General features: G+C 45.7%; 1 protein-coding gene across 5 annotated transcripts in view; it reads left to right on the top strand.

The window, feature by feature from the left end:
- The first annotated feature begins 10,032 nt into the window (after positions 1 to 10,032).
- DPY19L1 (dpy-19 like C-mannosyltransferase 1) overlaps positions 10,033 to 24,084 on the top strand; it is a 95,111-nt gene continuing 81,059 nt past the window's right edge. For 2 of the 5 annotated variants that reach the window (XM_072764715.1, XM_072764714.1), the window contains exon 1: positions 10,052 to 10,431. In XM_072764715.1, the coding sequence (XP_072620816.1) occupies positions 10,134 to 10,431 (298 nt within the window). In that variant the 5' untranslated portion in view covers positions 10,052 to 10,133. Of the gene's footprint in view, positions 10,432 to 10,820; positions 11,069 to 24,084 lie in introns of those variants that run through there. The other 3 variants (XM_072764718.1, XM_072764716.1, XM_072764717.1) reach the window with 3 other exon arrangements.

Here is a 24,084-nt window from a genome sequence, read left to right as displayed (position 1 = left end):
GCTTTTACTTTTCTGAGGATTTTCCTTGATGTTTTACCAGTTGTTTGGTCTTTGGGCGTCAAGAACACATACATCGTTACTGCGTTGAATAATGCCCACACATAATTACATAGAGGGTCTCCACCTGGATTTCTTTTCTTTTCAAGGTAATTCAAATCCCCCTGGACCCCTTCCTGGGCTAATTCCAGAAATATGTCTTGGGCTTGGGTAGCTGCAGGAAAACCAAGATTTGGCACGAGGAGATGTCCAAATAAAATATTTGTCCAAAATCAAAAATATTTTGTGACTCTCTTCACTGGCTCACACTTGTACCTTGATTCATTTCTCTTTCCCTACATCCATCACTTTTCAGCTCTTTCTGTTCCTCACGAGTCCAGGGAGTTGGGGAGAGAAGAGGTTCCTGCTCCGGTTTTCCAGGCTGTAGCAAAGCTGGGTCTGGGCCAAGGGGAGGAATGGGAGTCTAGGGGTTGAATCCCTGGCATTCCAGGTTGAAGTTCCAAACTCTTTTCCAACCAGTGCTGGGTACCCTGTGCACCATGGGTTATGTTGGCATCTGACCTGATCGAAGTGTTACAGAGGCCACAGAAGAGAGACTCAAACAGAGATGGTGTCATGGACAAAGTCTGTCTCTGATGTGTGAAACCTGCTCTTGGATTTGAATGAAGTGACATCCTGAATTCCTTGCTCTCTCATTGTTTTTTCCTTTCACTGTACAGATCCTACATAAAATAAATAATACAAGTTAAACGTCTATCACGTAACCAAGGAATTCGAATGACTATAACATCTTTCTTTCCAAAGATTGTGGGGTCTCAGCCTCAGCATTTGGCAGAGTCACTTGAGGAGCTCCTAAGGGGGTACAGAGGCCTCCCCTTCTGATTTCATTAGTTTGGGTGAGGTTTGGGCACTGGCATTGCTTAAAGGCTTTTGGGTAATGTTAATGTTGCCAGAGCTCCAGGGACAAGAGCTTGCAGGGCTGTGGTATTCACTGAAGAGTTATGGCTATACACCCCCTTCTTCTTCCCCCCCACTTTGGGCTCCAAGAAAAGGGTCAGATGACACCAAAGACACCTCCCACAGAACTCAAAATCACATATCTGTGTAACCTGTTAACAAAGTTATAAATAGTATGTGGTCTATTGTTACCTACCTCATTTTTTTTTTTTTTTGACAGTATTTTCAAGACCTGCTTCCAAGACCAACCTTAAACTACTAAAGAAGAATTATAAGGGACTTTCAAGAGCTATTTCTCCAAAATATGACTCCAAAAAAAAAAAACCCCGAGAAAGAATGAAGGGTAAACTTTGTGAAAATGTATCTTTATTGCTTTTTCCATTTTTTTCTCTGTATGCTTTTCCTGAATGTCTCCTTCACAAAGGTCTAGGTTATTAAATAATAATAGAGGAATTTGAGAAAAATGTTTGTCTTCAAAAACAAACAAACAAAAAAGAAAAAAAACGAAAAATGGAAGCGAAAGCTAGAATAGGCAGCCGTGGTGCATCAGGCCCTGAGACCCTACCGGGCGTGAGTGCGGGTGCTGTGGTGTGCCACCCAGATTTTCGGATCTGCATCTGGGGGCAAGTGGGGGTGGGATGTAGGCTGCTGAGGGCTTACTGCTGAGCCCTATTGGAACTGGAGAATTGCTCTTGGACGTGAACACTCTGGGGAGCCTTGCTCAGCTTCCCCCATCCCCTGCCCCTTGCAAGCAGCCAGCATCAATGTCCCCTGCCACAATCTGGGATGATCTTGAAGGGCCATCCCAGCTCCAGAGCTCCCAGCTGCGCTGGCTGAGGCCTCTGTTGCAACTGCACTGCAGCTCAGTTCCTCTCCTGCCCAATTTCACTCTCCTTGGTCCCTTACAGGTTCTATTCTTGAGAGCACCGCCCAACAAACCACCCGCATGCACCTATTCACCTCAGAGTCGGCTTCCTGGGCAACGTGACTTCCTACAGAGCTATCCTTCAAGAAACATAGAGCCTAGCAGAGAAGTTGGACCAATAAACAAGCCAAGAGACTGTGTGGTAAGTTATAGCCAGAGGACAGGCTGGGTTACTGGATGTATAGGCCAGAGGGAGGGAGCAAGAGCAGGAGGAAAGATCCTGCCGGAACTGGTTTCTAAGTGAGATGTGAAGGATGAGTCAGTTGTTCCAGAGAACTTCTGGGGGCTGGGCAGGCAGGGGCAGGTCAGTTCAAGAGAAGAGCACATGGACAGTCCAGGGGGATCAAGGGCACAGAGTACTGGGGCAATGCAGGGTTGAGGCTGGGGAAGAAACAGTAGCAGGAGAGCACAGTGCGGCACAGATCATGATGGCCTAGAACGTTGTGTTGAGGACTTGGGAAGGCTGAATGCTTTGTTTGTTTATTTATAATTTTAAAGGAGAAACATTATAAAATTTGTATATTGGAAAGAGGTCTCTGGAAGATGGTTGGGCAGCAAGAGAAGGTGCAGTGACCAGTTAGGAGGTGCTGTTGAAGGCTCCAGGGAAAAATAATGGTGGACAGTGGCCATAAGGATGGAAAGACAGGAACTGATTTGGGAGATGTCTATGAGACAAATCAGTAGGATTCTGTGATTGATGGGATGATGGAAGTAAGAGACAAGAAATAAGGACTCCCTGAATAGATGGAGGGAATTGTGGTGGCATTTACTGAGATTAGGACACTAGAAAAGAAGCAGGTTTGGTTTGGGGGGTTTAAGGCGCCAAAAAAGACCTGCCGGTGTGATATCAAATGTGCAGGTGTGGATATGGGTCTGAGATTCTGGAAGGAGATCTGGGCTGGAGACAGAAATATTCATCAAAGAGATAGCAGTGAGGGACGCCTGGGCGGCTCAGTGGTTCAGAGTCTGCCTTTGGCTCAGGGCGTGATCCTGCATCAGGTTCCTCGCGTGGAGCCTGCTTCTCCCTCTGCCTGTGTCTCTGAACTCTCTCCCTGTGTCTCTCATGAATAAATAAAAAAGTTTTTAAAAAAAGAAAGTGAGAGCAGTGAGAATGCTCAGGGGATGTATGTAGAGTAAAAAGGGGGAGAAGCTCATTTTTGAGCCCTAGGGGAGATCTACATTCAGCGAACAAGAGGGGATTAAGGGAGATTGGAAAACAACAGCTGAAGAGATGCAAAAACCAGTGTGTGGGTCAGAGAAACCAAAGGAATGGTGAGGTCAAACGACAAGATGAAGACTGGGGCATCCTGTGAACCTAGCAGAGGGTGGGTTCCTAGCCATCTTGGGGTGAGTACCACAGGGTATTGGATGTAATACCAGACTTCCTTGAACTTGAGTGAGCGGTAAGTGAAGAAGCAGAAGTAGCAGGTCTAAGGAACTCTACCAGGAACGTCTATGAAACAGGAAGAGAGCCATTGTTTTGAGGAGATGTTGGTTTGGAGGAGGATTCTAATTAAAATAGGAGTCAATTGGGCAGGCTCTGGTTGAGCGAAGGCAGCCCAAATAGTAGAAAGATGTCCAAGCAGTAGTTGGTAGAGTGAGGCACCAAGATGCTGGGATAGGATAGGAGAGGTTGGTGGTATATGGGAAGGGAGCTCCTCCCTGGGATGGGAAGGACAAATTGGGCGAATTTGTGGGTATATGAGAAGACAGGAAGACCACTCCTTTTTTTTTTTTTTTAAGATTTTTATTTATTTATTCATGAAAGACACACACACACACACACACACACACACACAGAGAGAGAGAGAGAGGCAGAGACACAGGCAGAGGGAGAAACAGGCTCCACGCAGGGAGCCCGACGTGGGACTCGATCCCGGGTCTCCAGGATCACACCCCGGGCCAAAGGCAGTCGCCAAACCGCTGAGCCACCCAGGGATCCCAGGCCACTCCTTCTGATGATGTCCAGTTTCTCTGTGATGTAGGAGACTATTATCTGGGAGTGTGGGCATTGGTGTGAGGGTGGCAGGCATGAGAAACTAGTTGTCTTAGTTCGCTCAGGCTGCGTTGATAGAGAACCATAGCCCAGGTGGCCTATAAGCAACAGAAACTTATTTTTCAGTTTGGAAGCAGGGAAGCCCAAGATCAAGGCACTGACAGATTTGGTATCTGGTGAGAGTCTCTTTCCTGGGTCACAGACACCCTTCTTCCTGCTGTGCCCTTACATGGAAGGAGAGGGTGGAGGAGCTCTCTAAGTCTCTTTCATAAGGGCACTAATCCCATCCCTGAGGGCTCCACCCTCATGATCTAATCACCCGCCAAAGGCTCCGCCTCAAAACACCACCACACTGGGAATTAAGTTTCAACAGGTGAATTCTGAGGGATACTCCATAGGACTAGAAAATATTTGTTATACCTGCTCTGAAGAATGGGCTCAGGGGAATATGGAAGTATTTCAAGGCAGTGCTTAGGGTCCAGCTGCTGATGGAAACTAAGTTCCTAGGGATTACTGCCTTCCGTGTTGTGGGATTTCCCCGGTTTTCCTCAGCAGCACTGGGTGTAGATCTCAAGTTGGACAGTAACATTTTGCCAGGTTGACGAGAGAGGGCGACCATGCAGGGATGGGGAAGGTGGTCCTCCTGGTAGAGAGGGCTGCAGTGATAGGCCCTGACACTCAAAATGGAATAACGAAGAGACTTATGGGCTTTGGAGGTTGGGTTGTTTGAACTATAAAAGGTTGGGGTGATGACAAGGATGAGTGGGTGGATGACATGGTGTGGGAGTGCAGGTCACCAGAGAGGAGGATGTTGGGGAGCTGAGAGTCTGGGAGTCAGACAGGTATGGAAGTTCCTCAGAGCACCGCAAGGAACTGAGCAGACTGGGGCCAGGGCTAGAGTGAGGACAGCAATGGTGAAGGGTAGAGATGCCTGGGAGTTTGGAAGAGCTATCTAGGAGGCACAAAGGATCTCTGGGGAGAGAATGGGTGGCCTTGTCAGGGAATGAACCGGTCACTGAAGAAAGGGCCTCTGGAAAGAGCCGAGAGGTGGAGACTACTGAGAAGAACCCAGTGTATCAGGGATGGACGGGTGGCCTCAGGGAGCACAAGGTAAGGTGGGGGTAGAGGCAACAGTTTAGGAGTGAGGGGCAAAATTGTGTGATGCATCCAGGTGCTTCCCCTGGAGAATGGAGAGACCTTACAAAGTCTAGGTCAGTCAGTCCCTGACCTGGAGGCAGGTGACAGGCCCAGTCCTCAGTCTAGGAGTCAGCAGAGGCCTGCCAGAGGCAAGCATGTCCTGGCCCAAATCAGAGCCTGGGGCTGGAATTCATTGGTTCCCAGTATTTCTAAGGCCCCCTGGGTGTGAGGGTCGCTCAGCATCATTCAGGGAGGAGCCTGTTTAGTTCTAGATAGATTTGTGGGGCTTCGAGAGCCAGGAACCACGGTGGGGCACTCTGGGCATGTCATACTCCAATCATTATTTCATGTACTCACTCTTTAATCCATTTATTTCTTACTGAGACTTACATCAGCTGTTTCTTTCCTTCTTCATTCTGAAAAGGATTTAAGAGGTTCACATTTGCACCTACTTTATATCCTATCTGTCACATAGGGTTTCAGAAATGTGCTATTCCCCACCTGTAATGACTTCTCCATGTTTCCTCCTGTTCAAACAAAATCTGCTCGTCCAACAAGGCCTAGACCAAGTCTCACCGCCTCCCTGCAGACTCCTCAGTCATGTCGCCCATGGTCTTTTCTCTTTGGGGCTTTCAGTACTTACACTCTGGATCACCTATTTCCCCATATTTTCATTCTAGCTTACCCTGCCTCTCTGACTACACTGTGAGCCCTTTGGGGTTGCAGACTTAGCATATGAATTTTTAATGTCTCTAATGTCTACTAAGGCACGGAGGACATAGTAAGCCCTCAGTAACAGGAATTGCAGTTTAGAGAGAAACCAGCAGCTCAGCACTGGAGTGGTTCTTGATGATGCCTTCTAACGAGGCCTAATAATGCACTCCCCGAGTTTCTCAGGAGCACTCCATCTGAGCATGAACAGTTTAAATTACAAGGTCAGCTTCCAGAAAGAGGGAAGATAAAATTTGAAAAGCAATAAAGTAGCAATTTACATTTGTTCTCACCAGAGACTAAAGGAATACATTATAACACAGTGACAAGTTAATGTTGGAGCTTTGTGGAAAGTTGAATGTTGCAGGGGTAGACTTGGTTGGACTCGCCCACTTCAGGCTTCTGTGAAGTGTGCTGGGATTTTTGCAGGTTCTCCTCTTGGTATGCGCAACCGCTGAGAAATCTGGAACTTGCCAGGATCTAGAACTTGCCCCCAAGACACTTGTCTGATAAAGAGATCCAGTAACCCAGTCCGAGGAAATGAGAAATAGAGGTCACAGCCAAAATTCTCCTTTTGCTTCATTCTGTGGACGGGAGAGTGAGAAGGAGGAAATGGGGGAAATGTGAAAGTTTTAAAGGGCCTTTAAAATGCCAATGTAGAGAACTAAGTAAAATGGTTCCCAGCCCTGGACCAAATTTTGCTTTTCGTTGCCCTTTGAACAATGTTTCCCTGATCGCTTACTTTAATATTGTTAAGCTTTATTTTGGGGCATTTACTTGTCTTCCTTTATTATTTAATGCTCTTCCTCTTTATTTTATGCTCATTTCCCTTTTTAATCTCCTCCCTCTCCATCCCCGAAGTCTCTAAACATTATTTTTTAATTAAAAGTAGTTTCTATTTCAATTGCCCAAAGTGTAGCTTTTAGTGAGAAAAAGACTGGATTTGCATGCTGGGGACCAGATCAGGGATTCTTCATAAGTGGCTTCTCTTTTGGGTTTCTGGGTTTGGAATTTGTCTGCTTTGGTCCAGTATTTCTATAATGTCACAAAAGGAAATAGCTTCCTGCTGCATTTGTTACTCTTGAAAAGCGTATTAAAGGTGGCCACTAACTATAACGCTTAATTCACGTTCATTATAATCTTGAACTGATTCATAGGATCATCTGTGCACAACACAGTTTTTTTTTTTTTTTAAGATTTTATTTACTTATTCATCAGCGACATACAGAGAGAGGCAGAGACTTAAACGGAGAAGCAGGCTCCCTGTGGGGAGCTGGATGCAGAATTGGATCCTGGGACTCTGGGATCACAACCTGAGCGGAAGGCAGATGCTCAACCACTGAGCCACCCAGGCATCCCCACAATACAGTTTTTAAAATGCAACTTGTTTGTTTTCCTTTTTTTTTGTAAAGCATCCACCACTATGTGGCAGGCACTGGCCTAAGGATACAGATATGAATAAACTGCATTCCTGGCTCTTGTGGATCCCACAGTGATAAATGCAAAATGAAATCTGGCATGTAACCTTCTATGACTGTTCTAGTTTCTGCTCTACCACCCACTTTGTGTGAAAAATACTTTTTTTGGGGGGGTGGGATGGAGGGAAGAGGGACAAGAAGGGATGCTTACTGTTTTATCCAAGTTTAGTGACCCACCCAATGGGCATCATTTGCACAGCATGTGTGGGAAGCAGGGAACCTCAGGAGAGGTCAACTGCTGAGATAGCTGAGAAGCTTGAATCACACCCAGTGTAGGACTTGTCCAAAGGGCACACAGCCGTCCTCGCTTTTCTGTGCTCTACTCCTCCGCATCCTCACACCCAATGGAGACCTTCAGGGAGACCTCCCAGACTGACTTCTGGGAGGACAGAGGACCTACTACCATCCTCCTTAAATATCATCCATTGCTTTGAACATTTATCGAGTAATTACTCTGATGAAAGTAACTGTTAAATGCTTTAACATACATTGTCTTATTTAGTTTTTACAAACCTGTAGGGTAGCTGTTTTTATTAGATCCATCTTAGGGATGAGGAAACTGGTCAAGGTCACAAGACTGGTACATGTCAGAGCAAAGGCTGGAAGCCTGGGCCTAACATCACCACGTTTTTTGGCCAATATCCCACACTGCCTTCTCTGGGATTCTCTACTTGGTCACCCAGCAAAGAAAAGGTCTTAATAGCAGTGGTGAGGTTGATCAAAACCCACTGGGTGTGTCTTAAATATAGGTGTTCCTCTTTGAATTCAATAAACTTCCATAACCAGGTTGTACGTTGGCTCTGCAGGCCAATATGAAATTGGACAGAAAAGATTGTCTAGAAATCTGAGACTGTAGGAGAGAGCCAGAACAAGGTGACTTTCAAGTGTGCTACAAAACTCAGGGTTTTGAATCATCATTTGATTATGCCATTTCCTGCATTCATTTACTCATTCACTCATTCATCAAGTATTTTCTCTGGTGAAATGGTACCAGTTGAAGGGAGGCAGTTCCTAAATCCAGCCTGCCATGTATAGGAGGAGACAGCCAAGCAACCCAGTAGTTCAAATACTGAACTTCCTTTTCCATGTGTTTTTCCAATCATTAAAAAAAAAAAAAGTCAGATAATTATTTGCTTTAACAGACACTGAATTAGGTTTCTTTTCATCTAACGGGCAATAAATTCAGAAATAATCCAGGAGGACAACACTGGCTCCATCTGACACATTGTTTCAGAATTCAAGCATTCCCTGATATCATTCGCAATCTTTTTTTTTTTTTTTGAAAAATAGTGTCTAAAAATAGTTGTTCCATGCTCCAATGAAAACAACTGCTGATAATCCTAATTCACAAAATATTGAGTATAAGGGATTATCAATTAGCACAGCAACCTTTTTTTCCCTTTTGAAAAGAATTCACTGTCCCTTAAAAAGGCGTTAAGAGGGGATCCCTGGGTGGCTCAGCGGTTCAGCACCTGCCTTTGGCCCAGGGCCTGGTGCCGGAGTCCTGGGATCGAGTCCCACGTCGGGCTCCCTGCATGGAGCCTGCTTCTCCCTCTGCCTGTGTCTCTGCCTCTCTCTCTCTTTCTGTGTCTCTCATGAATAAATAAATAAAATCTTAAAAAACAAAAAAGGCGTTAACAGTGAATGCACGCCCGTATTAACTTCCCTAATAAAGACGTCGCTCAGAGGGGAAACTTAAGGGTGAGGATCCATGGCCTCGAGAAGCCTCTGAAATTACAATGCAAATGACCAAACGGCGTAACTCGATGTACAAAATTGGGATTTAAGGGCGACTTTTTGCAAACGAGCTCCTCGGACACCCACAGAGAAGGGGACCCCTCCATGAACCGCGGAGCTGCAGGGCTTCGTGCCCAGCTGGAGCAGCTTGAACAGCCTGCGGTGGAACGGGGGGCGCAGGGATAACCGGCTTTGCCCGCTGGTCCCTGCTCGTGCTGCGCTTCCTCTACTCACGTTTTCCGCGCTGAGGGAGAGAAGAGGCTTTCTCCACCAAAGTTTTGTGTTCCAGCAGCACATGAAGTTTCTGTGCGCGCAGTCACGGGGGCGGCACGCGAGGCCCCCAGCGCAGACTCGTCCGGGGCCGTTCCGCCGCGTCCCGCTCCGCGCTCGGCCCCCCCGGCGCACACCTGCGCCCCGACGCCTCGCCCTCGCCCCGGGATACCTGGCTGGCTCCGTAGGCCGCGTGGCCCGGGCGGCGGCAGGACGGGGGCTGCCCGGGGCAGCGGTCCCGGGCGCGAGGCCACACGCCGCGGAGCCCCGGCGAGCCCGCGGCGGCCCGGGCAGCGCTGCCTTCCCGCGGCGGAGCGCGCGCACAGCGCCCCCCAGCGGCCGCTCCCGGGCCACGCGCGCCCCCGACGCGGGTGCGAAACTTCGCGGGCGGCCGCCGCCCCGAGAAGCCCCTTCCGTCTCCCCGAGCCCTGGCCGGAAGGCGGTGAGCGCCCGGGCCCGCCCCCGACGCGGGGCCCCGAGCGGGCCGCTGTGGGGGGGGTCGCGGGGCCGCCGCCGGGGCCGCCCCCGCCCGCGCCCGCGCCGGAAGTCCGCGCGTGCGCGCTGGCCGTCCGGGGGCGCGCGTGCGGCGCGGGGCGGGGCTTGGGCGGGGCCGCGCGGGGTGGCCACGCCCCCGCCCCGCCCCCGGCGTTCCGCGGTCGCCGTGACAACCGGAGCGGCGGCAACGGCGGCGGGCGCGCGAGTCCGGCGCCGCCTCCCGGCCGTACCGCCAAAGCCAGCAGCCGCCGCCCGGCCTCGCCGCTCTCCCCGCCTCCCGGCCCGCGGGGAGGGAACGGCCCGCCCTCCGCCCTCCGCCCTCCGCCCGCCCGCCCGCCGGAGAGTGAGCGGCGCCCGGGCCGCCCCGCCAGCCCGCCGTCCCCCGGCCGCCGTCCGGGCGCGCGCAGCGAGCGGGCGCGACTATGCCAAGATGGTCCTGCAGGCGCGGAGCAAGCACCGGGAGGCGGCCCCCAAGCCGCCCCAGCCGCCCCGCGCCTCCCCGTCGCCGCTGAGGGGGGCGCAGGACGCCGGCGCCGGGGAGCCCGGGCCCGAGCGCGCGCCGCGGTCCCCCGGGCGCAAGGGCGCCGCGGGCAGGAAGGGGCCCCGCGCCGAGCCGGCCGCGCCGTCCGCCGGGGGCGGGCTCGGGGGGCGCCTGGCGGCCGGGCTGCGCGGGGCGCTGGGCCTGCGGCGCGCGGGGCGCGGCCGGACCTGGACCACGCTCCTGCTAGGTGAGCAGCCCCGGAGCGCGGCCGCCGCCGCCGCCGCCGTCGCCGCCGCCGGGCGCGGAACTTCGGGGCGGGCCCCGGCCCCTGCGCGCTCCCCCCGCCTGGCGCCGCCCGGGCCCCGCAGTTTGCAGCCGTCTCCGACTTTTCCCGGGACGGCCTCCCCTCCCCCTGCCCTCCGCTCCGCCCTGCTCAGCCTTCCCCGCTCCCGCTCCCTTCCCGTCCGCTCTCTGTCTCTGCTTTTTTTTTTTTTTTCCTTAAAAAAAAAAAAAAAAAAAAAAAATGGCCCCGAGATCAACAGCTGCCCGGCCTGGCGCGGGCTGACAGGTCTGCGCTGACGAGCTGGGGCGCCGCTGATTGGCGCGGACCCGCCGCCTTCCCGTTATCTCGGCCCCGGCCCCGGCCCCGGCCCCGGCCCCCGAGGACGAGGACGAGGATGAGGTTCGCTTCGGCTCGGAAGCGATTCCGCCCGTGGAGCTCAAAGCAGAAGCACGTTCCCCCATCCTAGAAAGTTGCTCAACTTATAATTAAATTTTAGCGTGCTTTTTTTTTTTTTTTTTTTCCTCCTTCTCCTTCTTCTTCTTCTCTCTTGTCGCCCGCCGGTGGCACTTGTGTGGTTCCTCCCGGCAGGTCACTTTTCCAGGTACGTGTCGTTGTGTGTGGCCCCCCCACCCCCACCCCCCAGCCCCCAGCCCTAATCGTCTCTGCTGACCCGAGAACAGGTTTGGTGGGGAGGGCTCCCCTCCTGTCCCGCTGCCTTGCACCAGATGGATGGTGGGCTGCGGTGTGCTGGGGGAAATAATCATAATAATAATAATAATAAAGTTGAAACAGTCACAGGTTGTGGACCGACTTCAGGTTTCCTTTGTTTCTTGATTGACATCCCGATAAGGCAAGTTCAAGCAGTTTGGATAATGGGCCTATTTTTTCTAAGCCAGTAAAATGCAGTAACTCCACCGCCTTTCCCATATAATACCGTTAATGGACTTTGGCTACCGCATGATTGAACTGTTGGTGATTTATGCCTTATTATCCTTTCAAATTCCCTTAGTGACCCAGAAGAATCTGGATTTCCATAGAGGCGAAGGGGTAGGACACAGCAATTCGGCTTCCCCCCCTGGCATAACATCCACCACTAGAAGCCACTCAATCATAAAAAAAGCCAGAGTCATCTCCGTGTGTTGTGTGTGTTCTGATGGGCTCAGGAAGGTTGATATGGTTATTGAATGGGTGCTTCAGTGTATTGCAGATTCAAGCCGAGAAAAATTCAGTATTTTCAGTATATTCCCCCTCTTTTCCGTCGTGAGCTTGAAAAACCTTGCCAGCGTGCAGGTTAGGTAAGTTCACCTTGGGGAGGCAGCATGGTACAGTGGATGAGACAGGCTTCAACTCCTGTTCAGAGTGGTTAAGTTTGGTTTAAGTTTCAAATCATTTCTTTTGGGAGCCCTTCCTTTTCTGTGACATGAGAGTATCACCTCCCCTGCTTATTCTGTGGGCATGTTCTGAGGAGCAGGACTAAAAGGGGTGGCTGATACACGGGAAGGCGCTTTGCGTCTAAAGCCTTTAACAAGTTTTAGTTGCTGTTATAAAAGCACATGCATAATAGCGATTTGAGGTCTGGCAACAGGATGAAGTTGCATCTTTGTTGAATGGCTAGTTAAGAAGATGAACCACTTCACAGTAAAATATGGAAGGGCACCACTTCTTTTCAGAGAGGTTACAGTAACACCCAGAGGGTAATATGATATCTTGCCATTTTCTTATAATTGCATTTACTTTGATCCCTATTACTGGATGGCTTGGCTTTTGGCTTTAGTGAGCATTATATTGACTGCTTATACCTAATACAGCTCCGTATTCATACAACAGTGTAGCACTTCCCTTGGCTTACCCCTCTGGGCATTGGAAAGAGTGAAGGAGCTGGCCCACATTTTTGGGTGTACTCTGGACACTGGTCATCGGATGTATGGAAGTTGGATGATTTTCTACATCTACAAGAGGCCATCTGTAGGAGGCCTCTATGAGAGGCCACAGGCAGCTTGAGAGATGATTCTGGAGAATGATTGGACATAGGATGTTTGGTTCTTCCTCTGGCTCTATACTCTTAGGTCCTGCAAAAAGGAGCAGAGTTTAGACATTTTTGAAAGCCTCCTCATTCCTCCTCTTCTTGTTCTTTGCAGAACGAGTGAGAGTTGAGCTGACACTGTACAGATCTTTAGTGTGGGATTTTGCTATGACAAAAATGGCTTCATTTATGTTTGGGAAGAAATTTTACAACTTGAAGCTCCCTGATAGAAGCACACATTTTTAAGACTTAGAAACTGACTAGAGACGCTTAGTTCCATTCTTTCATTTTCTCCATATGTGCTAAGCACTGATGAACTATCTGCCACAGTGGCCATTTTCTCCTGTTGGCCAGGTGTTAAAGCCCTATTTAAAAATCAACTTAACCATCACGCATGTTTTTCTTCTTCTTCTTCTTCTTTTTTTAAAGATTTTAAAATTTTATTTATTTGAGGCAGAGAGAACATGAGCGGGGGTGAGAGGGAGAAAAGGAGAGGAAGAGGGAGAAGCAGACTCCTCACTGAGCAGGGAGCCCTACTCACTCCGGGCTTGATCCCAGGACCCTGGGATCATGACCTGAGCCAAAAGCAGATGCTTAACCGATTGAGCCACCCAGGTACCCCATGCTTTTCTTATTTTGGACATAATGTGCTATTTATTTTGTGGCAACAGTCATAAAGAAGTGTTTTTCAAATGTTTGTGTTTTGAAGTGTCCATGCAATAGCTCCCTGTATCAGCCAGACGCAACAGCGGTAAAGAAAAACCATGATGAAAAAAAAAAAAAAAAAAGAAAAAAAGAAAAACCATGATGGTGTTTGTCCAGCTCTCTTGACCGTAACTCACGATAAGCAATACAATTTACATTAAACCTGCCCACACTTCTGAAAGTGCAACTCACGATAAGCAATACAATTTACATTAAACCTGCTCGCACTTCTGAAAGTGCAACCCAGTACATTTAGGCACCTGTCGTGTCTGTTACTCTGTTTAGGTATGTGAATGTCCTGGTAGGAAACAGATTTAATAAATCAGCTGTTTTTGAAAGTGAACAGTTTTAAGGGACCCATAAAAGGCATTGAAACCCCTAGGACTGTCAGCAATGAGAAGGTGTTAGCACCTCTGGGTCTCAGGGAGGAGGGGAGCTTCATCAGGAGCTGAAGCCAGGGAGAGCTGTGGTGTGGGAGCAGGATCTCCTATGAGGAGTGACCCCAGACACCCTCTGCTCTCCTGCTTGGGGCCTCTCACTGGCTGATGAGCTGGAACCCCTCTGGCAAGGGACTCAGCTGAATCATTCTGTAGGAGTGGGAACAAGGCAGAGAAGGGAGAGGAATGGATTTAGAGAAGCAAATGGAGACTGACCAGCAAATATGTGCATGTACCTGAAGCAAGTGCCGTGTAAGAATACTTACTCCTGTAGTGGACGGTATACTCTGATTTTTTTGAAAATCAGAAAACAAATGCCGTTTATAAACCGTTGAGTTTTTGATCTAGTGTTTAACCTACGGTTTGCAAACACTGCCTTAGAAGAACTGGTTTTCTGATTCTATACCTATTTCAAATGAGTTGGATGCCTGAGCAAAACATGTAGCTTCCCTGAGCCTCAGTTTGTGTATACGTAAAAGTGGGAGGCCTGGACTAGACCGGTGGCTCTCAGTCTTTGCAAAACTGGACTAGAATCACTTGGAAGCTTTAAAAAATCCTGATAGCCAAGCCACACATCAGACCAATTAAATCAGAATCTGGGGGGTGGGGTGGGAGGGGAAAGCGTCAATAATTTTAAAGTGCTATGTCCTGCCTCTACTTAGAAGCAGACCTTTAGCATCGCAGAGCTGACGTGCCTACATGGCAGCGACCCCCTTGTACTAAGTGCTTCTTACCTCCCCTCTTTCAGGCAGGAGCACAGACAGTCCGGTTTGCCCGTTTTTCCTGGTCTCCATTGTTTTCCCAAAAGTGGAGCTGAGAGTTGCCATTCATCATCTGAGATGGCTGTTATTTTAATTAGAATTGAGAGAAGAGTGACATGTTTCTTGTACTCCTATCTATTATCAAAAGAGGGAAGGAAAAAGGATAGCTGGAGAGGGCTCTGTGTTTCAAGGAGAAATGGTAGGAGTGTTTTCCTTTGTGGAAGTGAAGAATATAATTGTTAAACATGCAAATAAGGCATGCCCATGGTGGAAGACTACAAGATATCATTTACAAAACATAATAAAATTGTAACCTGAATATGGAGGAGAGGGAAAATGAAAACTCTTTGTTTTTTACCTTACATTTGTCCTGACTTGTTGACATTGCCTGCAAGGTTAATGGCAACTGCACCCTACTCTAAGCTGGTTCTTTATTGGCAAGGCTTCTTAACTGCAACGTGGTGATGACATACTGGGTTGGATAATTCTTTGTTTGGGGGAGCTGTTCTGTGCATTGTGAGATGGTTAGCAGCATCACTGGCCTCTACCTATTAGATGCCAGTGGTGCCTCCCCAGTTGTGACAACCAAGATGTCTCCATAGGATTGGCAAATGTCCTTTGGGAAGCAAAAATGCCACATCTAGGACCACTCCTTTTGTTAGCCACAACTTATGGGAGTGTGAAAGTCCATATGATGGGAAACACATATGACTTCTTAGGGGCAGAGGAGTAAGAAAGTAAGTGGAGGCTAGGTGTCAGCAGTAGGGCTGGGGAGGACGCAGTGTGATGTGTTTGAGGTAGCACAGGCATCTCGGTACTCACCTGCGTTTGCCTCTTGTTTCTACACTTGAAAGCTCCCTTCATATTTCGACTCTTGGCTGCCTGGTCTTTAAAATGGGCATGATAAATGCCCCAGTGGTTATGGTAAAGAATAAATATACGTTAACAGCAGCTTTATTCACATTCACTAATTGCTGAATGTCTGCTAACTCCTGATGCTAGTTTGGAGGGATGAAATGGAGGACGAGGCAGCTGTGGCCTCTGTCGCCATGGAATTCCATTTTGAAAGAGTCAGGGACGAATAAAAATAATAGTACATTGTAGTAAGTCCAGTGGAGGAAAGAAAAAAGTGGCCGAGATAGAAAGAATAGGAGATGCCCACTTTAGAATCAGAAAAGTCTTTGGGGAGGCAGCCTTAGAAGTGAGACCTAAAGGAAGAGAAGATGCGCCCTGTACGGAGGGGAACGGGCTCACCTCTGGATGTGGCACGCAGCCTATGCTGAGGTAGGCCAGACTCGGCCTGTTCAACACCAGAGGGCACACACCAGGCCTTGAGAAGTTTGGGGTTTGGGTTTTTTTTTGGGGGGGGTTTGGGTTTTATTCCTAGTATGATGGGAAGCTACTGAAGACTGGTGAACAGGAGAATAACATGATTTAATTTTAACTTGGAGAAATCTGCTCTGGGGCAAATGGGTTGTGGAGTACAAGGGCAGCGCAGAGAGGAACCCCCGGGGAGGCTGTGACAGGGATCCGGCAAGAGAGTTGTTGTTGGTGATGCAGGGCGATAGACTGGAGATCTAAGGGTGTGTTAATAAATAGGTGTCAGGCCAGTACATGTCTCTGGAAAGCCAGTGAAAAAGATGGGAATTTGGGACTTAAAGGGTTTCTTCAGGGTTTGAAACCAGTTTTTTCCTTTTGAAATAGGTTAACTCTAAAGAACATTTATAATCACTTAAACATTTTTATGATTAAAATATACAATTGGGTTCTGAATATGTTATGTTAATGTGTACTCAAATAACATGTAATGAGTTCAGATTGTGTAAACAGAAGGGTGTATTACCAATTTGAGATTGATTTTTGGCCTACAATGTGACATCAGTACTGAAATACACATGTGTATCTGGATGTTTCTAAAATTTGAATTATAGCCATTTTTATAAACTTTTTTTTTTTTTTAAGATTTTACTTATTTATTCATGAGAGACACAGAGAGAGAGAGAGAGAGAGGCAGAGACACAAGCAGAGGGAGAAGCAGGCTCCGTGCAGGGAGCCCGATGTGGGACTTGATCCTGGGTCTCCAGGATCAGGCCCCAAGCTAAAGGCAGCGCTAAACTGCTGAGCCACCCGGGCTGTCCCATTTTTATAAGTTTTATACATTTAGCCTATTCAGTTGTATTAATGTTTCTTAAAGTTTATGTTAATGAGATTTACCTTATCATAGGGACCCTAAGTCTGGGTGCATGTTTCCAAGCTGGGTAGCTTTAGGCTTTATAATTTATATATTTAGTTCTAAATTCTTGCTTTGCTGGTTTATCTTTTGCCATCAGATTATACTTTACCCAAGCCATCGGAACATTACTCTTCCAGGGAAGAGTCTGCTAGTTTTCTTTATTTACCACTGTAATGAGTATTAATCATCAAAGTTAGTAAAAGTTTTATCTATTTCTAGGTCGAGACCTTTGTGCTACTCCTTAATTCCATAGAAGGCAGTCTCATTTCATAGGAAAGATCAGTTCTTCATGGGTGATCTTTCAGAATTCAAGAATCATTGAAGAGGAATAAATTTAAAAGTAGAAAAATTGATTTTTAGAGTACATAAATCTACAACTATTGTAACTTTTTTTTTCTTCAATACTACTTTTTATTTTCTCAGCATTGTTTTTTTTTTTCTTCTTAAATACATTTAAATTTACAGCTCATATATCTCCATGTTTGTCTGGGATATTCCTTCATGTTTGACTTCCTTTCCAAAGTAACCAGTTGTCAGGTGTGTTTTTCAAGTCTGTCACTGCACATGATCAATGCTTGGGCAGCATTTTGTAATTTTAACTTCTAGCAACAAAGGTTAACATAATAACCTAGTCCCCCAAATCACTCACTAAGTTCTCTTGTGATTCATTGATCAAGGGTGGGGTGAGTTTTTCTTCTAGTTTACAGTAGTAACAACTGTATCTTAAACACACTTTATAAATTACTTGGTGAATTAGTTTTGAAAAACTTGCCATCTTGACAAATTTTTAACTTGGGAAGATTGTTATAATTGAGAAGAGTGAGGCTTTAGTCATATTTTTATACAACTCAACTCAAATTTGCCTAAAATACTACTGTTCTGCACTGGATTTGTCTATTACTTCCTAACAGTAATCACTGCTTTTTGTAATGCAGCTTTTCAGTGCTTCAATTGTCAAACCTCAGAATCTTTTCTCCACATTTTAATAATAATCATAAAGTACTTATGTAACTAGCACGGTGCCACTGTTTTCCACTTATTTAAAAGTTTTTTTTTTTTTTTTAATAAGACCTTATTCTCATTCTTTTGTCATCTTTGATCTCCATTGGAAAACCATAAAAAATCTAGAACTGAAAGGTTACTGGAATTTTACATGTGAAGAAAGTAAAGTAGGCCAGGTGAATGGCCTGACATCATTAGTGAGTTCACAGGGGGAACTTTAAGATTGAAATTAAGGTCTCCTGGCTTGTTAAGCATATCTGTCAAATTGTAGATTTTAGATCTATAGTTTAGGGAAACTTTCAAAAACCTGTCAAAGATACATTAATGGGACATGCCACCGTGGTGCAGTCGGTTGAGGGTTCCACTCTTGGTTTCAGCTAGAGATCTCAGGGTAGTAAGATTGAGCCCTGCCTTGGGTCCTTACTCAGTGCATTGTCTGCCTAGGACTTTCTCTGTCCTGGTGCCCCCAAACCCTCCAGCTCTCTCTTCTCTCTTGCTCAGATAAATATCATAATAATTATTTCTTCTTCTTCTTTCTTCTTTCTTCTTTCTTCTTTTTTTTTTAATACATCGATGGGAAGATGACCTCCTGTATTTTAAGACCTGATAACTCTTTTGGCAAGAGCACTACTTTGCTGGCTTCTGCTTATTTGGAGGAGTCACTCTGTTATATCCATATGGTCAACCTGTTAGTCTCCATTTTTGTTTTTGCTTGACTTTTTTTGAAAACAGCTAAATTCTGAATTATTTTTGATTGTGTCGGTTGGTCATCTGGCATTTGTATAAAAACAGAGTAAGATAGTAATCATTGGTATTATAGTTTTCTTAACTATTTAAAGAATAAGGTAAACTGTGATATCCAAGGGCAGTTTGCAATTTGTGGGAGAATCCATAACCCAAAGAGTGGAATGGTTTTTTTGACGCATGACCTTGCTAAAATCCCTTGCCAAATGTGATGGGCCTGGGTTTATATTGTATATATGTGGATCTTTTTTCCCCCCTCTAAAGAAGAGATGCAGCTTCTACACTTTTTCCATTAGGTTTACTAAAGTTTTTTAGTTTTGCTATGATTGCTCAGAAGCATTTAATGTGCTAGCTTATTATTTTGGGCCTATATTTATCTAGCTACTTATACTTAAAACACTGAAATGCCTTTTTTCAATAAGGAAGAAGCTACCTTATGAAAATTACTAATGTAGGTTACTGTTTAATTTAGAGGTATTTGTGTTCACGTTATGTGAGGATAAGATTTTAAAGGAAGTTAGAATTTATTGCTTTAAAAACCCATATGATGGGTGACTGTTCTATTAAGTATTCCCTACTTTAATATAGGAATATACATAAATATTTAAAAATGTGAAAATTTACTTTGCATAGTATATTGTTTTTGAGGGTGGCGATACATATTTTCTATATTCTGTTTTCATATATTCATTTAAAAATAAGCCTTTGTCCTTGATTTTTAAATTATTTTGTAAGAATTTCCTTCTGTAGGTGAATGCATTCTTTTGGTTGAATGTGCTAATTGACATTTTCATGCCTGAGCATGAAATTATCAATGATCAATTCTGTAGATTTCCGAGTCCCAAGTGAAAGCTATTGAATTGGGGTCTTTGAAAGTGGGGACCCACAAATACAGTCTTAATGTGCTTCTCTTAGATTAGTGTTCTCAACTCTCACTGCTCATTAGAATCACCTCCTGTGCCAAACCTAGCAATGTTCAAAGCTCCCCGGTGATTGCACCATGCTATCAATGTTGACACATTGTTCTTAAAAGTATTTATATATCATCTGAGGGGTCTTGTTAAAATGTATAGTTGGATTTAAGGGTTCTGGGGAGGAACTTGAGAGTCTGCATTTCTAACAAGCTTTCAGGTGATGCAATTACTGCTTGAGGACACTTGGAATACAGAGAGCCAATCTCACATTTTGTGAACTATCACAGATTCTGTTCCAGTCATTTTTGTACCAGTGATAATTAACCTTGACTGTACAGAAGAATCGCTTGTGGATTAAAAAAAATCCCTGGAGTTTCAGATTTAAGGGCTCTGGATTAATACTCATGCATCTCTAGTTTTATCTAGCGCCACTGATGATTCTAATGCAGTCCCAGGGTTTAGACCACCATGACTCTGTAGTACTGCAGTATGATACATTCTGAAACCTGCTTTGTTTCTTTATTGAGTGGCTCAGTGCTTCTCAACTTTTTCACATCATGGCACACGTAGAAAATGATCATATTTGTGTGGCATTGAGTGGGTCAATGGTATCTTCGAAGCCCTTAGGTCATTGGTCCCCGGGACTCTGGTCCTCCCATTCTTGGAACTCCAGGCCCAGCTTTGTCGTACTCCTTGGTGTTCACAGAGCTCTGAGAGCCTGACACACTCTATGTATAGTGAGTGAGCCCTCAACAAATGTTGCCATTAACATTTATATTCTGAACTGTGGATCAGTAATGGGATTTTTTTTTTTTTTTCCCTGTCGGAGCCCAGGCCACATACAGCTTTACTGTCGCCGTCTTCTCTTCCGGCTACCCATCGTAATCCCCACCTAAGTGGTTGGCACGTCTTGAGCTCTGTCCCTCCCTCCCATCCCACTTTCGTAGCCCCTGCCCTGGGAAGGTCATAACCCTTCTGCCTTCTCAGATTTTTTACAGTTTGTAGACTTTGTGCCCTTTTGCTTGAAGCCTAATGCCTTCTCTCATTATTTTATGTACCTAAATCTTATCTCTCAAAGGTTTTATTTTTGATGTTGGCTACTATTTCTTTAATGTTGTTGGTTTCTAGGGAAATGTGTTGTGCATTTAGTAGACATTTAGATACTTGTTGACTTTAGAGCACTTGTAACTCTCAAAACTAGGTGTTAGAAGAAGGGGGCTGAGCTTGTGGTATATACATGGCTGTAGGCTCTTTCTTAAACTGGGTCCTACAGGATGTCTTTTCACTTGTTACTTTACCACACAAAAACTGGCCTCTGTTTCATTCTAGGCACTACAGACTGCAGAAAATATGATTTCTTCCAATATATTAATTTTACTGTAACATGTATACCTTTGTATAATGGGAGCTCTTTGAGCAGTTTGGAATGCTTAGATATTATCTTTAGATATTTAGGTTTTTAATTAATTTAGTACATTCTATAGTTTCTCCTACATGGTGATCATCATTTAACAGTTCAGCCCAGTGAGGTGCCAGGCATAATGCTAAGAGGTGTAGATATGAAGATGAATTAAACACAAGCTCAGCCTCAAGGCCTTTGCATTCTAGCAGAGAAACTGTTGTGTGCATGACTAGCTGTTTGGGTACTGTAATAAACGTATTTTAGCTAGGGTGGCAGGATAAGCTCCACAAAATGCCCCATTTGATTTCCTGTGATTTTAAAGGATGACATAGGAGTTTGCAGGCAGAAGCAAAGGCATAGCATCATAAAACACTTGGTATTTTAGGGGATTATTGTCCAGTGCAGCCAGCATAAAGGAGGTGTGATGGGGATTAACTAGAAACAGACCAGAGTGTGGGCTTCATGGTTTGAGCCATGGGAAGTCATGGAGCTTTTCAAACAAGAGGATGGATGAGATGCTTAAACCTGTACATTTAGAAATTGACTTCATTCTCCAGGATGGATATTGATGTGGAACAAGGAGACTATTTACTGGTGCCTTTTCCTCCTGGAAAGAAACTTTTTTTTTTTGATTAAAGATTTTATTTATTTATTCATGAGAGATACAGAGAGAGAGAGAGAGAGAGAGAGAGAGAGGCAGAGACATTGTCAGAGAGAGAAGCCGGCTCCATGCAGGAGCCCAATGTGGGACTCGATCGTGGGACTCCAGAATCATGCCCTGGGCTGAAGGCAGACGCTTAACCACTGAGCCACCCAGGTGTCCCCAACTTTTAAACTCTGAATAGATCCTTGGGAACAATAAGAAATGATTAGTAATAGTAGGAAGGAGTTGAGTATAGAACTTGTCAAGGTTGACTTGGAAACCTTGTCCAATAGATTTAAGGGGAGCATCCTTAACCTCTTTTTATGTTATTGTCACTTGAGGGTTAGGAAGGCTAAAACTCTTTCGAATGCTTTAAGTATGGATTAACCTCAATTTAGGAATAAATTGTATTAAATTTTGCAAGTAATTTTGGACTTAGAATACATTTTTCCATATAAATATTGTTACAAGATGAGGTCATCAAATGCCCACAAATAGGAGAGGAGGCAGTTCAATCCCAGTGGAAAGAAATGGAGGTTTGGAATTAGAACCATCTGGCTCCAGTTGATTCTTGTCATTTATCAGCTATATGCCTTTGGAAGAAATGACCTCTTGAAGGCCCAGTTTTTCATTTGTAAAATAGAAATAAATATCCCCGAGGCTGTGTGAGAACCAAACACGAGTTTGTGATGGTGCTCTAAATTTTCAAGTAGTAGTTATGAAGTATACAGGTAAGGGAAAAATGTAACATGGGTGGGATAATGTATTCCCCATCAGGAATACCTGTTGCTGGCTGCAGTTGCAGCAGAGCCTCTGGCTGGCTACCACAGAAGGACAGAAGTAGAGGCAGCCCACCTTGGCTTCATGGTTCTTGCTCTCCTACCTTGAGGAGGAAGAGAGAAGGGACATTGGGCCTCCAGCCCTAGAGTCCATGAGACTCAGCTGGGTATCTTAAAAATACAAATTACAGGGGGCTTTACTTCTCAGCAGTCCTGATGGTGGGTGGGAGGTATGTACACAAAGGTGCCCTGGGCTTCTGAGTCACCTTCTCAGGAGGGACAAGTTGAGGGAAAGGAGGAGGCTGGAAGAGGAGGCGAGTATAGGCAGGGATTGGGTGCTGGGTAGAGAGGGAAGAGGGTTTAGGAGCTCCTAAGGATTAAGGATTGAGGATTGAGGGGAACCTATGGAAGAGCCAGCTCTCTCATTTCTTTTCTGTTCCTCCTGCCCTCCCTCCTGCTGCTCACCACTGTGGGTCAGGCATTGTGGTGGGGGGCAAGGGGCATCCCCTTCCTGCTTTCTCAAGGCAACTGGACGTGCTGGTGTGAGGCCATCCAGAGGAAAAGAACAAAGGCCAGGAATGGCCTTAGGGAGCTGTAGCTAGAAGGGAGGGGTGTCAGAGGGAGCTGAACAAGGGTGACTTTGGGGACTTCACCTGGGGGTGTTGGTCCCACCCTGCTGCCTGCTGCTGTGCTGGAGACTAGGGGGGAACTGGAAATTTAGGCTGCTTATAGATGGGGTGCGTGGGGTGGGGTGGGGTGGGGGAGGTATCTAATTTGCACTAAGTAAGCAAAGACTAAATTTTTTGGGAAAAACCCACAAATCTATTACATACGTTAGAAATGTGTGTGTGTATCTATCCATCAATCAGAGCACATTCAACTTTATTATGTGGACATGATTTACATTATTTCATTTTCCTCCTTAATTGTATCAAGTTGTACCCATTAATTTAGCAAACATTTTGAGTTGAGCTCTGGTAAATACTATAATATAAACTTCAGTAAAACACTGTTTCTGTCCTCAGAGAGTTACCTTCTAGTTTGTTTAAACAGGACTCTAATAACAGGAGAAGAACAATTTTCAGTAAAGAGGCTGCTCATCCCATGAAACTGAAAATTGATATAACGTGACATATAATCTGGTGCAAAATTTTTTTAATCAGAAAGTGGAAGGAGTGTCCAATTTAGTTTTAGAGTTAGTAATTTAGGTTCTTCCAGCAAAGCATAAGAGCATTTCAGAATTCTCAGCCATAGGATTGCAATCTTTTGAATTAGATTACAAAGCAAATCTTCTTTCCTTGAACACATTTTCTAATGGAATAGGCTTGGATTGTTGAAGCTTCTTTTTTTATTTTTAAGTATTGTATTTATTTATTCATGAGAGTTAGAGACAGAAGCAGAGACATAGGCAAAGGGAGAAGCAGGCTCCTCACGGGGAGCCCTATGTGGGACTCGATCCCGGACCCCAGGATCACGCTATATTTACCACAGTACCTTAGAATGACAAAAAAATATCATCTGTATTAAAATGGAAAAAAAGGGATTATCAATTTTGTGACACTCCCAAAAGACTATATACAGGGTTGATAATCACTGGACTAAATTTGGAGAAAATCATCTTTAATCTTTTCTATACGCAAGAAGGCAAGAAAAGCTCTTTAGGGGTGCCTTTAAAAGTTTTTGTCATTTTATGTCTTTATGCTTAAATTATATGCTCACCAGGCGGTATCTGCTTTATTAGGGGTTTCATTTTCAAATGACATATGTAGATATACACACATGCACACTTAAAACGTCTTTCAATTTTGAATACATTAAAGCATAATTACATCTTTTTTTCTTTTGGAAGGGAAGGAGGAGAGGGGCAGAGGGACAGAGGGAGAGAGAATCTTAAGCAGGCTGCATGCCCAGCACAGGGCCCAATGCAGGGCATGATCTCAAGATCCTGAGATCAGGCCCTGAGCTGAAATCACG

Source organism: Vulpes vulpes, chromosome 7, assembly GCF_048418805.1.
Source record: "Vulpes vulpes isolate BD-2025 chromosome 7, VulVul3, whole genome shotgun sequence".
NCBI lineage: Eukaryota > Metazoa > Chordata > Mammalia > Carnivora > Canidae > Vulpes > Vulpes vulpes.
The sequence above is the reverse complement of the archived record's forward strand: the minus strand, read 5'-3'. Positions and strand labels throughout refer to the sequence as shown.